The following is a 14,962-nucleotide window of genomic DNA, read 5'->3' as shown; positions in this document are numbered from 1 at the left end:
TCCAGTGCCCAGAAGCTGCACAAGGCTAGTTCGGGCCGGGATTGGCAGCTCAGGTCAGCTGCAGGCTCACTTCAAAGTTGCCCTGGATCCCCCAGAATGCCGTCCTGTCTTTGTGGAACTTACCCCCAGCTCTGACCACCCTCCTGGACTATCACTCCTTCCCAGATCCCTGTCAGTTGGGCCTGCTGGCCTTGCCTTGGACACCAAATATACCAGTGCATTTGCTCTGTATTTAAACCCTTTGAAGGCGCTGGTTCCCCAGGGCTCACCCAGTCTGTCTCTTTACCAGGTCTGGTTCTGATTGTCATCCTTGGGTTCCCTGTACACCCCAGCCTCACTGCCCCAGCCTCCAGACCCTGGGCTGCTGCACAGCTGCCCAGTTGCTCAATCTGGCTAGAAATGCTGTGGCCTGAAGTTTTCAGGAAGGGCCAGACGGGGCTTAGCCCTAACATTCTGAGTCTGGACCTGGCAGGTGACCAGGTTCTGCCCAGCCTCTAACTCTGGTGTGGGGCCTCCCAATTCTGGTCACAACTGGCTCAAGAACTGGGTGGGCTGGAGGCTGTTGTGTCCAGGGCCAGCACTCTGCCCCTCAGTGCTGGTGGAGAGAAGGCAGAGTCTGGAGGAAAGCGGCAGCAGGAGGCGGAGACGTGGCCCCAGGCCAGGCATCCAGAAAGCCCCGCCCACCCCAGCTCTGAGGGAGGGGCCAGGCAGGTGTGCCTGGTGACTCAGCCCTGGGCCCCACTGCCCTCTGGATGACTTACAGCTCACACAATAGACTGATTGTGTCGCTGCCTTTAACTGCGACTTCCATTGCTACCCAGGGACTCAGCCCAGGGACCTCGAGGGACAGAGAGACGGCTGTGAGAGAAGCCTTTGTGTAAATCTGTCCTCAGGAAGGACCCGGGGTCATGGAGAGCAGGGAGGCGGGGAGGAAGAGAAGTGGGTCTGACGGCTGGTCTGTGGGTGTCCAAAGTGACCGGGAAATCTCATCCAGTCGGTGTGGATCGGCTGTACCTTTTAACTGGGTTTTCAGACAAAGGACCTTGAAATCTGAAGTCTAAGAGGGGGTTAGCAAGGTCCCAAGATACTGCAATGATTTTTAACCTAGTGGATAATTTGAATGTATTTCCCGTTTTTATCGCCCATTGTCATGTGCAAAGACCTACTTGAGACTGCCCCTGGGAAACCCTGCAGGGTCTTGCTCTGTTTTAATTTTTTTCAATTTTTAAACTTCTAATTTTGTATTGAGATACAGCCGATTAACAATGCTGTGGTAGTTTCAGGTGAACAGCGAAGGGACACAACCTATACATATGCATGTATCCATTCTCTCCCACACTTTGCTCCCATCCAGGCTGCCACATAACATGGACCAGAATTCCCTGTGCTGTAAGTAGGTCCTTGTTAGTTATCCATTTTGAATATTTGCCCTGTAGGCTTAAAAAGAGTCGGACATAACTGAGCGACTGAACACAAGCACAAGGTACAAGATGCCCATTTAAGGCTGTGGCCCTGGCAGGACTCGTGTGGGAAGAAGCCCTGCAGAACGGGCCACCTTGGAGGCTGGCAGCATCTAATGAGGTGGAAACCACTACAGGCCTGCAGGAGCAGAGAAACAGCCAGTGGGCCCTTGGAGTCCATAGGCACTGCCTGGAAGGGGACAGCGGCACGGCAGAGGCGGAGCTTAGAGCCGTCCACCCTCGGAGGCGGTCTCAGCTGGAACCTAGTTGGTGGATGTCTGGGCCGGGACTTCCCCCATCATAAAAATCCCCCAGTCCAAACGGTGAACCCAGATTCCTCTTAGGAAAGTTATGGCAGCATTCTTGGGGATGACAACAATTTCTTTTCTTAAGCCTAGGAAGATTTTTGAATTAAATATGTATATTTGTTTATTTTTATTTATTTTGGCTGTGCTGAGTCTTCATTGCTGCACACAGGCTTTCTCTAGTTGGGTGAGCGGGGACTGCTCTTCATTGCAGTGCACAGGCTTCTCATTTCGGTGGCTACTTTTGTTCCAGAGCATGGGCTCTAGGTCAGCAGGCTCAGTGTTGTGACTCACGGGCTTAGTTACTGTGCAGCATGTGGGATCCTCCTGGACCAGGGATTGAACCTGTGTCTCCTGCATTGGCAGGCTGACTCCCAACCACTAGACCACCAGAGAAGCCCAAATATATAGCCGTTTAATTGAATTAAATTATAGCATTACTATTTTTGAAATAAAATCTGTACATATTGGGTTAATGTATTTACAAAATTTGAGAATTTGGCCTGTTGATTTAAAATGTATAATTGATTTTAAACTTTTGAATTTAGGTTGGAGTCAGTAAATATATAAACAGCATTTAAGACAGCTGAGGGCTTAACCATAGTTAATTAGATTTTCAAGGATTACTTAAGTACTTGGAAAGGTTTGCTAATTATATAACTTAAGCACTTAAAAAAGGAAATTTGATTAATAAATATATAAATGCAATTTTAAATACTTAAAGTTTATTTAATTCAATTTTTTAAAATGAAAATAGACATTAATCAAAGTAATTAAAAGGAATTGCTCAATGTTGAGTTTGAAAATAGAATAAGATTTGTAAGTTGGATTTTAAAATTTAAGGAAGAACCAGGATTTGGTAACTATTTTTTTTAACTGAACTAACTTCCTTTTGAATAATCTTTCTTTTCTATATTCAAAAGCCTTAAGAACACAAAAATATCCCGCTGTGAGCCTCATACTTCTTAGGGAGACGGGAGCCACCATGCAGATATCCTACCGCTATTTGGGTCACCAAATCTATGTACCAGCTGTATCCACCGTTCCCTTCTCTTTTCAGGTACCAACAGAGTCTGGTTCCCTCATCATTGTACAGTCCCCCCCTCCCCTGCTCTCTTTACCCTGTCTCCACTGGGGGGCCTTCCCCACACAACCAGCTCTGCGCTAATCTGCACACAAGCCAGCACAGGGGCCAGCATGCAATAATTGGTAAAAATGTATTCTATGCATTACACCTGTGGATTAAGATACATAAAAATTAATCTTTCAAGATAGTACAGTGCTGAGTGTTCTTGTAATTGCCAATGAGGATATGTGGACACTGAAATGTAAGCTTCCACAGGCAGTTGTGGACGTGAGACCAAGTTCTAATGGTGTGGCATTTTCTCCAAGCCTTATAAAAGTGTTACAACTGCCATATGGATTAGGATGGCTGCTATCAGAAAACTACAAGTGTTACGAGAATGTGGAGAAATAGACTTCTCCCCTGCTGATGAGAATATAAAATGGTACAGCCACTGTGGAAATAGTATGGAGGTTCCCTGCCAAATTAAAAATAGAAAACTATCTGACCACATGATCTGACAGTTTCATATCTGGGTATGTGCCCCAGAGAATTAAAAGTGGGATACTGCACACCCATGTTCATAGCAGCACTATTCACAATACACCAAAGGTGGAAGCCCCCCAAGTATCCATCAACTGATAAACAAATAAAATACAGTATATACACACAGTGGAATATTGTTGCTACTCGTGTCCGACTCTTTGCGACCCCATGGACTGCAGCACGCCAGGCTTCCCTGTCCTTCACTATCTCCTGGAGTTTGCTTAAATTCATGTCCATTCAGTCGGTGATGCTATTATGCAGCCTTAAAAAGGAAGGAATTTCTGACACCTGCTACAAGATCGATGAATTTTGAGGACATTATGCTGAGCAAAATAAGCTCACAAAAGGACAAATACAGCATGATTTCATTCTTATGAGGTCCCCAGGGGAATCAAATACAAAGAGACAGAAAGTAGATGGTAGGGGCCAGGGGCTGGGGGAGAGTTTCAATTTTATATGAAAAAGAAGTTTTGGAGATGATGGTGGGAATGACTGTACAACAATGTGAATTTATTTAGTGTCACTGAGCCAAACACTTAAGAATAGTGAGGCTGGTAAAGTTATCAGTATTTTACCACAATTTTAAAAAAAACTCACAATGGTCACAGGCCACATTTAGTGCCTAGTTTAAAGGATTTTTCGGGGCTTCCCTGGTGGCTCAGATGCCAAAGAATCTGCCCACAATGCAGGAGATTTGGGTTCCATCCCTGGGTCGGGAAGATCCCCTAGAGAAAGGAATGAGAACCCACTCCAGTATTCTTGCCTGGAGAATTCGGTGGACAGAGCCTGGGGGGCGACAGTCCATAGGGTCACAAAGAGTCAGACACGACTGAGTGACTAACATACACTTAAAGAATATTCCAGAGATTCTGTGGAGATTAGACAGATATGAAATAATAGCTCTACTGAACGAGACCCTAGCTCATTCCCAGATGACATGTGATCTTATCAGAGATGGAGACACAGGGGCCTGATGGTCTGTCCCATTCAAAGTATGCATGAAATCAAAGTACCCCTGGGACCAAGAATATACTCTCTAGCCAGCAAGTGACTGTGCCAAGGCCTCCCTTAGAGTGTTTTTAAGGTGTGTTTGGTTTAACTCTCATTACACCAGAGAGAAGGATGTGACCTTTGTATTTTATTCTTGTTGTTCAGTAGCTAGGTCCTGTCTGACTCTTTGAGATCCCATGGACTGCAGCATGCCAGGCTTCCCTGTCCTTCATTATCTCCCGGAGCTGGCTCAAACTCATGTCCATTGTATTTTATAGGTTCTCTTTCTCTGTTGTTAATCAGTCAACAGATATTTGCTAAGAACCTATGACATACAAGGAGCACAGTGCTAAGAACTTTGAGAAAAGTTTTTAGGTTGAACCTTAAGACACTGCCAACATTCAACCATTTGACCTGTGGGGAAGAAAGGCAATTTCATATTGTTCAGCCTAAACTAGTCTGATGGGAAAGAACTGATACAGAGACACAGAAATGCTGGCTAGCAGCCCGCACAGACAAACCTGAGGTCCTCCGAGAGAGGCTTTTTGACGAGGAAACCAGGTGAGCTTGGGACATGGGTCTGATGGGCAGAGTCACTTGAGTTACAAAAAATGGTCGCAGAGGGAGGCAGAGTGCCAGGTACAGGCTGTGTGTGGAATTGTGAGAACGCAGTTTGGATCAGGATATGCTGAGGAGCAGAGAGTTGAGGGCAGTGGGAGCACGCCTGGATCTAGAGTCTGGACAGCCACGGCTCCATGGGGAGGAGGGAGTGGATGGACCTAGGAGTGAAGTGAGGACATGGAAGCCCATGTCCAGGAAGGATGAGCGGTTGAGGGAAGGAATTAGGGAAGTCAGAGAGGCTAGCAGTTCCCACTTAGTGCAGCAGAGCACAGGGGGAATAGGGAGCAGAGCATCATGTACCAAGGGTAGGGGAGAAAGAGGTGGTGCGAACTGGAGTGGGGGTGGCGTACTGCCCGAGAAAGGCAGGAGCAAGTGATTCAAGTGAGGAGGAGAAGGATGGGAACAGATGGAGGTAGGGCTGGGTTGTGCTCAGTCACTCAGTCGTGTCCAACTTTTACCACTGAGCCACCAATGTCCTCTTTCATTAGGATCATTTAGCAGGTTATACAAGGCTCTAAGCATTTTACATTATTGTGCAAAGCAGCTCACCTTCTCTACATGAACGATGTTTATCAGGTCTAAGATTGTCCCTAAATGACTGGCAGCAGCTCTGCATGCATGCATCTGAGACCGTGAAGGTGCAAAAATTTCAGGACTCAGCAAAGATCACACCACTGCAGAGATCTGGGTCAGGCCCAGGCTTACATCCAGTGTGGACACCAAGGTCGCAGGGTTCGAAGAGCAGAGAGGGAGCACCACTTCTTCCTTGGCCTTGAGGCTTCCACAGGTCCTGACCTGTTCTTGGAAAGCCCCAGGTCCTCAACCATCAGTGGGAGCTCAAGTACAAGGCTCTGGTCCTCTGGTTCCCAACTTTGTTGTAGAACCCAGTCCCCAAGCTGAGGTGACTTAGTTACTCAGTTGTGTCTGACTCTGTGATTCCACGGACTGTAGCCCACCAGGCTTTTCAAATGCCCATCCCTGGCCAAGGAGGCCATGCATTTTAAGACACTGTCACAGTGAGCTTTTATATTACTGTGGGGCTCATCCATCTTCAGCAGTGACTTACGGTCAAGTCACAGGATCCCTCAAGGAAGGAACACAGACTCTCCAGTTCACTTGTGAAGCTCAGAGCTGAGCTGGAGAAATGCAAGTGGAGGTACAGGCAAAGAGGATTTTTTTTTTTTAAAGCTCATTCTCGAGTCCTCTGGCCTAATCATGGGCCATGACTTCTGCCAACTGTCCTCACTGGACTGATCAGGCATCCATCCCAGGGGGTGTATAGGAAAAGCATATCAGAACTTCTATTTTTTAATTACACAAAAAGAAAAACTTAATTGTACTAGTATTTAGTGTTGTTTGCTATTTTTACCAATATTATTCAATATTCTACAATACATATAAATGTGTAAATAAATATACAGTTAAAAGAAAAAGCCCATTCTAGTCCTGATGATCAGACATTTCTCTCTAGACGACCCCAGAAAGGGCAGGCTGTAGGGCAGCAGGTGTGCACACAGGGGCGGGGGTCAGGACAGTACCTGCCCTGCAAGGCCCCACCGCCTGGGAAGGTCCAGGAACCCCTGCCCTCCAGGTTGGAACCTGAGCTCTTGAGAAGCCTGTTCTCCTGGCTGGAGCTATCACCCTCCAGGTCTGAGTCACTATATCTGGCCAGGGATACTGTCTGCTGGGAGAAGGTGCATCACCCCATCTTTTATGGTGGCTCAGATGGTAAAGATCTGCCTGCAATGTGGGAGACCCAGGTTTGATTCCGGGTCAGGAAGATCCTGGAGAAGGAAATGGCAACCCACTCCCATATTCTTGCATGGAGAATTCCACGGACAGAGGAGCCTCTGGGGGGCTACACTCCATGGGGTCGCCAAGAGTTGGAAATGAGTGAGCAACTAACACTTTCCACTTTCAAGTTAACATCTACCCCCATGTGATGGTGTCAGGAGGGTAGAGCCCTCATGAGCACCCTCGTCAGAACAGCCTAGGAAAAGCTGGCTCTCTCTGCCATTGCAGGGTTCAGGGTGGATGTCTGCAAATGGGCAGGCCCTGGCCATAGCCTGACCACGAGACCTGGTGACCTCAGACCTCCAGTCTCCAGAACTGTCAGGAATAAATCCGACGTTTCTAAGCCGCTTGGCTACAGTATTTTGTCACAGTGACAGGAGCTGAGACTCAGCATAAGTCTTCAGGACGTTAGTTTCAACTTTTGCCTGACCCTTGATGGCTATTGGTGCTATCAGCTCAGGCTGAGAAGGGTGGGGGGCTTCATTCCACATAACACAGAGAGAACAAAGGGGCTCAGGAGAGGGTGACTTCCAAGGGTGTGGGCTTGCCAGTCAGCTGAGGTGAGGACGCAGGGTGAGGTCGGGATCAAGCGTGGCTCCTGGGCAGGAGAGGCGGTGGCTCCAGGATGCAGAGTCAGCTGGAACCTCCTTGAACACCGGAGGAGGCTGAGTTCTAAGCCGGGATGGGCTGGCTCCGAAACCACGGAGTGAGGACTATGCTCCAGAGGGCCTCCTGGATCCAGGGCTCTGGATGGGGCTCCCGAGGAAGCCGACGGGGATTAGGACGAGGACAGTGTCATGTGGACCACTTGACAAAAGGAAGCCTGACTGGCATCTCCCGTGGTCCTGCGCACATGGGACGACCCTGTCCCGAGCGCCACGCATCAACCCCGCACAACCCTGTGAACTACAGAGGTGAAAGCAGCCCTCCTGACTCGTGAGCCAACACTCAGAACGGCTGGATAATGTGCTTGAGGTCACGGGGCCAGTAAGGATGGCCTGGCCCTTCCCGGGACAGCAGATGGCACCTGGGCCAGGCGTTAGAGCAGAAATACTAAATACACGAGTCGCATACTTGCTGATGAAAAACATTGGATTCTAGGGAGCAGCTGGCCAAAACCAGACCCATATTTATTGAAAAGTAGAATTTTAAAAGAAAACTTTCCAACTCTGTTACACTCTCCATCTGAACTTTGGTCTTACTATTTTGGCATTCTGGTGCTGGGTGGGAGGAATGGTGAATGATCAGATCACGAACCAGTCAGCACATGGAAACCAAAGACACAGCAGTACAGCACCACAAATGCTTTGGAAACGGCATATCTTCAGGAGATATCAAGGAAGGGAACTGCAAGACGTGTCCAGTTAAGAGTTTCCTTTGAGAGGCACTTTGGGAGAGTAGATGGACAGCTTGAATGCCCAAGAAACATGAGTTTGTGGCATTCTGCAGAAGCCACATGTGGGGATCCTGGTGGCTCTAGACTGTAAATCACAGGTTCTTCCTGGAAAATGAAGGCACATTTAACGCAAACATATGAGCAGTCACACAGACCACAAACCACCAGGTGTTACTGTCCTCCAATGTCTGTGCAAAGAAGGGAACTGCAAGACTTGTCCAGGGAACCTCTGGGTGTGCAGAAAGGTGACAGCACAAGTGTACCTGGATGGACTGCTGGTGATTCACACTTCAAACCACACAGGGACCCTGCTGGACACCCCTAACCCCTCCTCATGGAACCTCATAGATGCAAATTCTGATCGACCCCAGGGAGCTAGAGATCCCCTCCTCAGTTGTCTGAGATTAAAAATAATTGTCAATTACAACCATAAGCCTTAAAGAGGCTCCTTAAGCCAAAACATGTGTTTGTAATATGTCCTTTATTTCTTCCTGAATGGCTGTATCAGTTATTTTGGTGTCCAGGCACTCTCAGTATAGAGGGACTCCTGCATGAGGTCCAGGTGGAACTCACAACAGGAAGATCTGAAAGTTGGGAGGAAGTGGGATTTCCATGACAAGGCCCAGGATCTACCTGTTTTGTCTAAGGTGATGGTCTGCCTCACTCACCTAGAGGTCCATTCTTATGTAACTGGGTGCCCCCAACCTCAGATTGTTTAGTTCCTAAGTCGTGTCCGACTCTTTTGAGACCCTATGGACTGTAGCCCGCCAGGCTCTGTCCACGGGATTTTCCAGGCAAGAATACTGCAGTGGGTTGTCACTTCCTTCTCGAAGAGATCTTCCTGACCAAGGATTGAACCCACATCTCCTGCACTGGCAGGCAGATTCTCTATCATTGAGTCACATAAGCCCCATCAATTTCAGGTACCAGACACCAAATTTCTAATTTATCATCAAACGTATAACAAAGGCAACTAAAGATACAATGAACTCGCAGAGAGGAGCCTCCCAAGGCCGGCATTGTTGGGGGGAGGTGTGGTCCTGAAGCCAGACCCTGGGCTTGCCACCTGCTCCAGGAGGCAGCAGCCACACCCTTATGCAATCATCTGGTGACTCACCTTCTCCATCTGTGTGATGGGTATGATCACAGAACCACCTCAAGGAGCTGGGACAAGGATGCTGAGTCCAGCAAAGAGGGGGAGATGAGCACATGTCTGCTGCAAGCCAGTGCTCTCTGGCTCTGTATTCCCAGTGCCCAGCACTCAGAGGGGCTGGACAATGGCTTCCCCAGTGCATGAAAGGCAGGCAGGAGATGGGAAAGGAAAGCTAGAGGAGAGAAGGCTAGCTGATAACAGGCTGGTGACGTATATAATTTCCAAAGAGTAATTTTAAGACCAAACTTGAGATTCTGGTTTCTCTTGGAGTCATGCTAATTAAAATTGATTATTTCAAGATACAAAAATGTGGTCGAAGAAAAAGAAAACACACAAGTAATAAGTTTATTAGAAGTCCTCCTCAAAGCGCTCCCCTGGGGGGACTGAATGCTCAAGCTTATAGGAACCCCTTACCCACTGCTCAGTCCAGGCTTGGCAAAAGATGAACACACACAGGGTCTCGTCATAATACTTTTTTATTACAATATCCAAAAAACTGAGTATGCAGTTTAGGAGGTCTCAAGACCCCTTCCTCAACTGTAGGAATGTGCCATCTCAAGACTGTATATTGGAACTATAAAGGAGTTCAGATGTAAAGAGAAAAGAAAATGCAATTTCTTCATAAACATTCTGTCTCTTACTACCAATCACATATCCTTTTGTAAACCCTGAAAAATTTCCCTGTAAAGCAAATACTATATATATATATATATTTTGTGTGTGCGTGTGTGGGTGTGTGTGTGTGTATGTGTGTGTGTGTGTGTGTGTGTTTGAAGTGTGGGTTGCTCCCCTCCCCAAAGATCACCTGTTTTCCTTAATCATCTGCATTAGTGTCAACAAATGGCTACAGGTACTTATGACTTTGAGAATTAAATACATCACTGTGAGCTTGAAACGAGCCGAAGGGCAAGAGGAAAGAGCACTCTGCTGATGGCACGTTGGGGGGAAATTTCCGAAACCACCGTCTCCCCCAGTCTCTGGCCCCTCTTCTGCAAACCGGCATTCCAGGACCTCTTTTCTTTATTGCAAGCGCAGCCCCAAAGGCACTGGACAGCATCTTCCCTCCCGTCTTGCCCGGTGGTTCCAGTATTGCTAACAGCGCCCAGGGTTGTCCCCGGAGAGCCTGGGAGCCGTGGGAGCGCAAACAACACGGATGGAGGGCTGCTGGGGTCAGGACTGGGGGTCCCCAGGCAGGTGCCGCCTGCTCTGTGGCTCATGGACATAAGGGCAGCTCTGGTGCATCCACACGGCGCCCGAGGTCTGTAAGGGGATCTGCTGGCGCGAGCGGTGTGAATGAACTAAGGCTGTCTCCCACGGAGGAGGAATAAAGTGAACCGACTCGCTCTGTCCACCTCTCATCATGAAAACCAGCCGGGAGGGCCCGGGATGGCAAAGAGTGGGGCGGTGGCAAATAACCGACCTGGACAAAGAGGGGACCAGGCGGAGAGAACGGGGCCTGCAGGAGAGCCCAGCCAGGGCGCCTTCCCGGGGCATCACTGCAGCGCCCGGACGAGGTAGAGCTTCTCCCCGTGCTCGCTGGTGAAGATGGGGGCCTTCTTATAGTGCTCCACCAGCTCGTCCATGGTGTGGAAGCGCCGCTGCCCAATGCAGTAGACGTTGTCCACCAGCTGAACCTTGAAATGCTTGTTCTTCCCTGATGCTTTGAGAGACACGGAGAAGTCACTGGGCTGTAGGGGAAAGAGAACACGCGCAGATTATCACTGGGTTCCGTGCACCGGCTGGGGAGCCTGGGCTCCGGTCCACACCCAGGGCAGCCACCTCCTGATCTTTAGAACCACCCGGAGGCTGGTGAGATGCTCGTGCTCTGGATCGAAGAAAAGTGACACTGAACTTAGTACTTTCGGTGCCAAATGTACTTTCACTATTTGAAAACGGAGACTTGTTCTGAAACGTACAGTACCGATGCTAACCAATGCACGTTTTTCATTTCCCTAGCTAGTTCTTGGATTTGTAGAAACTGGTCTGTACATAGGCAGTGGCTAGAAATACACTTCCTCTGGCTTCTACCACTATTAGGAGCTCAGCCAACAGCATGGTGCTGGCCCGAGTATAGGCACCAAGGTCAATGGAACAGACAGATGAATGAATACAGAAACTGTGGTATATATATATGCAATTGGAAATGTTACTCAGCTATAAAAGAAAAAGAATGCATGTGAATGAGTCCTAATGAGGTGGATGAACCTAGAGCCTATTATACAAAGTGAAGTCAGAAAAAGAAAGACAAATATTGTGTATTAACACATGTGTATGGAATCTAGGAAGATGGTACTCATGAACCTATCTGCAGGGCAGCAGTAGAGACAGAGAGAGAGAACAGACCTTTGGGCACACTGGGGGAAGGAGAGAGTGGGACGAACTGAGAGGATAGCATGGAAACATATATATTACCATATGTGTACGGGAGCCAGTGGGAGCTCAACCCAGTGCTCTGTGACAACCTAGAGGGGTGGGATGCAGAGAGAAACAGGACGGGGCTTCAGAAGGGAGAGGACATATGTACACCTGTGGATGATTCATGTTGATGTGCAGCAGAGACCAACACAATACTGTAGGGTAGTTATCCTCCAATAATTGTATTTTGTTCTATACTTCTCTATATTGTACAATTATAATCTTTGATTTAAAAAAAAGTCAATGGAACAGAATAGAGAGCCCAGAAATAAATCCACACTTTCGGGGTCAATTACTCTGTGACAAAGGAGGCAAGCATATACAACAGAAAAAAGATGGTCCCTTCAATAAGCAGTGCTAGGAAAGGTGGATAACTACAAGGAATGAGATTGGAACATGATGGGTGACACAGACCCGACCAATGAGATGGAAGGAATGTCCCACCCTGCCCCGTCTCACTGTCACTCCTGTTCTTGCCGTTTCTGAGCCATCCCTTGTCCCTCTCCCTGCTCAACCATTCCTGAGGGTCTCAGAGCACAGAATGGCCACGTGGAGATGCCTCTGCATCCCCAGACTGGATAAGCTCCACTCTCCTTGGCTTTGTTGTTATTGTCGCTCAGTTGTGTCTGACTCTTCGAGACCCCATGGACTACAGCCCACCAGGCTCCTCTATCCGTGGGATTCTCCAGGCAAGAACACTGGAGTGGGTTGTCATTTCCTTCTCCAGGGAATTGTCCCAACCCAGGGATCAAATCCACATCTTCTGCATTGCTACATGGATTTGTTTTCACTGAAAACACCTCCTTGGCTACTGTCCAGCAGAAGACATTCTGACACATCTGTGGGTCAGGGCTGCGTCTAATCCACGGCTGTGTCCACAGAGAGCCCAACAGATAGTGGGAGCTGTATGATCCAGGTCTAAAGTGAATTCTGAGCCCAGACTTTCACCCTTCCCCAAACCAGGAACTCACTGCTGGTGATGACCCATCAACCCAGCCCCTGCTCACATGTCTCCCACCAGGACAAAACCAACAAGCATCCCTTCACTGGTTTTTACACTGACTCTGCAAATGTCTGATCAAAAGTGAACAGATCTTGCAAAATGAGAGACAACTCTATATAAACTAATGACAACTCAGGGAAAGGGGTGTCTAGGAGAACCCAGATCTGGGGTGGGCCACTGGTCCCCAACAGTCACAACTGTCAGCATCACAATATTGTAATTATCCTCCAATTAAAATAAATAAATTTAAAAACAGTATCACAGAGATAGACATATTCAATTAGTTAGTAACTGTGTGTCCCTTTGCCCAAAATAGACCAAATAAATCTTTGAGGGGAAAACCTCATCTTATCTCTATACTAAACTCAGGGCCCAATGCCTTGGGGGAAACCCAGAAAACACTGGGGGGATAAAATTTCAGGAAGAGATAGGAAGCTTTAGATCCAATTAGGCTTTGGGTTGTATGTTATTTCCAGAATCACAGCCATTAGAGGATTAGGGGTAGATGTGGGATACAGGGAGAAGGCAACGGCACCCCACTCCCATGCTCTTGCCTGGAAAATCCCATGGATAGAGGAGCCTGGTAGGCTGCAGTCCATGGGGTCGCTGAGTGTCGGACACGACTGAGTAACTTCACTTTCACTTTTCACTTTCATGCATTGGAGAAGGAAATGGCAACCCACTCCAGTGTTCTTGCCTGGAGAATCCCAGGGATGGGGGAGCATGGTGGGCTGCCGTCTATGGGGTCGCACAGAGTCGGACATGACTGAAGTGACTTAGCAGCAGGAGCAGGGGGACATAGAACTTGAAAATTATTTCCCCAACTTGATCTCTTATGCCCCTTCCCCAAAAAAGAAATGAGTCATCATGAATGATTCATCGGATCAACCAGCCATCAGCGTGCACACTGCTATATTTAAAACAGATAACCAACAAGGACATACTGTATAAAACAAGAAACTCTGCTCAGTGTTTTGTGGCAGCCTGGATGGGAGGGGAGTTTGGAGGAAAACGGATACATGTATATGTATGGCTGAGTTCCCCTGCCATGCACCCGAAACTATCACAACATTGTTAATTGGCCACGTGGTTGTTTAGTTGCTAACTCATGTCCGACTCTTCGTGATCCCAGGGACTGTAGCCTACCAGGCTCCTCTGTCCATGGGATTCTCAGTCAAGAATACTGAAATGGGTTGCCATATCCTCCTCCAGGGGATTTTCTTGACCCAGGGATCGAACCTGAGTCTCCTGCATCTCCTGAATTGGCAGGTGGATTCTTTACCACTGAGCCACCAGGAAAGCCTCATTAATTGGCCATACTTTAATACAAAAAATTTAAAAGAGTATAAAAGCAAGAGAGTTCCAGAAAAACATCTATTTCTGCTTTATTGACTATGCCAAAGCCTTTGACTGTGTGGATCACAATAAACTGTGGAAAATTCTGAAAGAGATGGGAATACCAGACCACCTGACCTGCCTCTTGAGAAATCTGTATGCAGGTCAGGAACCAACAGTTAGAACTGGACATGGAACAACAGACTGGTTCCAAATAGGAAAAGGAGTATGTCAAGGCTGTATATTGTCACCCTGCTTATTTAACTTCTATGCAGAGTACATCATGAGAAACACTGGGCTGGAAGAAGCACAAGCTGGAATCAAGATTGCCGGGAGAAATATCAATAACCTCAGACATGCAGATGACACCACCCTTATGGCAGAAAGTGAAGAGGAACTAAAAAGCCTCCTGATGAAAGTGAAAGTAGAGAGTGAAAAAGTTGGCTTAAAGCTCAACATTCAGAAAACGAAGATCATGGCATCTGGTCCCATCACTTCATGGGAAATAGATGGAAATACAGTGGAAACAGTGTCAGACTTTATTTTTTTGGGCTCCAAAATCACTGCAGATGGTGACTGCAGCCATGAAATTAAAAGATGCTTACTCCTTGGAAGGAAAGTTATGACCAACCTAGATAGCATATTCAAAAGCAGAGACATCACTTTGCCAACAAAAGTCCGTCTAGTCAAGGCTATGGTTTTTCCTGTGGTCATGTACGGATGTGAGAGCTGGACTGTGAAGAAGGCTGAGCGCCAAAGAATTGATGCTTTTGAAGTGTGGTGTTGGAGAAGACTCTTGAGAGTCCCTTGGACTGCAAGGAGATCCAACCAGTCCATTCTGTAGGAGATCAGCCCTGGGATTTCTTTGGAAGGAATGACAC

The 14,962-nt window shown here is 47.7% G+C and overlaps 1 protein-coding gene across 3 annotated transcripts in view; it reads right to left on the bottom strand.

The window, feature by feature from the left end:
* Positions 1–9,786: 9,786 nt before the first annotated feature.
* NCK2 (NCK adaptor protein 2) overlaps positions 9,787–14,962 on the bottom strand; it is a 115,214-nt gene continuing 110,038 nt past the window's right edge. For 2 of the 3 annotated variants that reach the window (XM_070379491.1, XM_070379490.1), the window contains exon 6: positions 10,873–11,016. In XM_070379491.1, coding sequence (XP_070235592.1) covers positions 11,009–11,016 — 8 coding nt within the window. In that variant the 3' untranslated portion in view covers positions 10,873–11,008. Of the gene's footprint in view, positions 11,017–14,962 lie in introns of all 3 variants that reach the window. The other variant, XM_070379492.1, reaches the window with a different exon arrangement.

This window comes from Bos mutus, chromosome 11 (assembly GCF_027580195.1).
Source record: "Bos mutus isolate GX-2022 chromosome 11, NWIPB_WYAK_1.1, whole genome shotgun sequence".
NCBI lineage: Eukaryota > Metazoa > Chordata > Mammalia > Artiodactyla > Bovidae > Bos > Bos mutus.
Note: the sequence above shows the minus strand (reverse complement) of the source record. Positions and strands in the feature narration are given on the sequence as shown.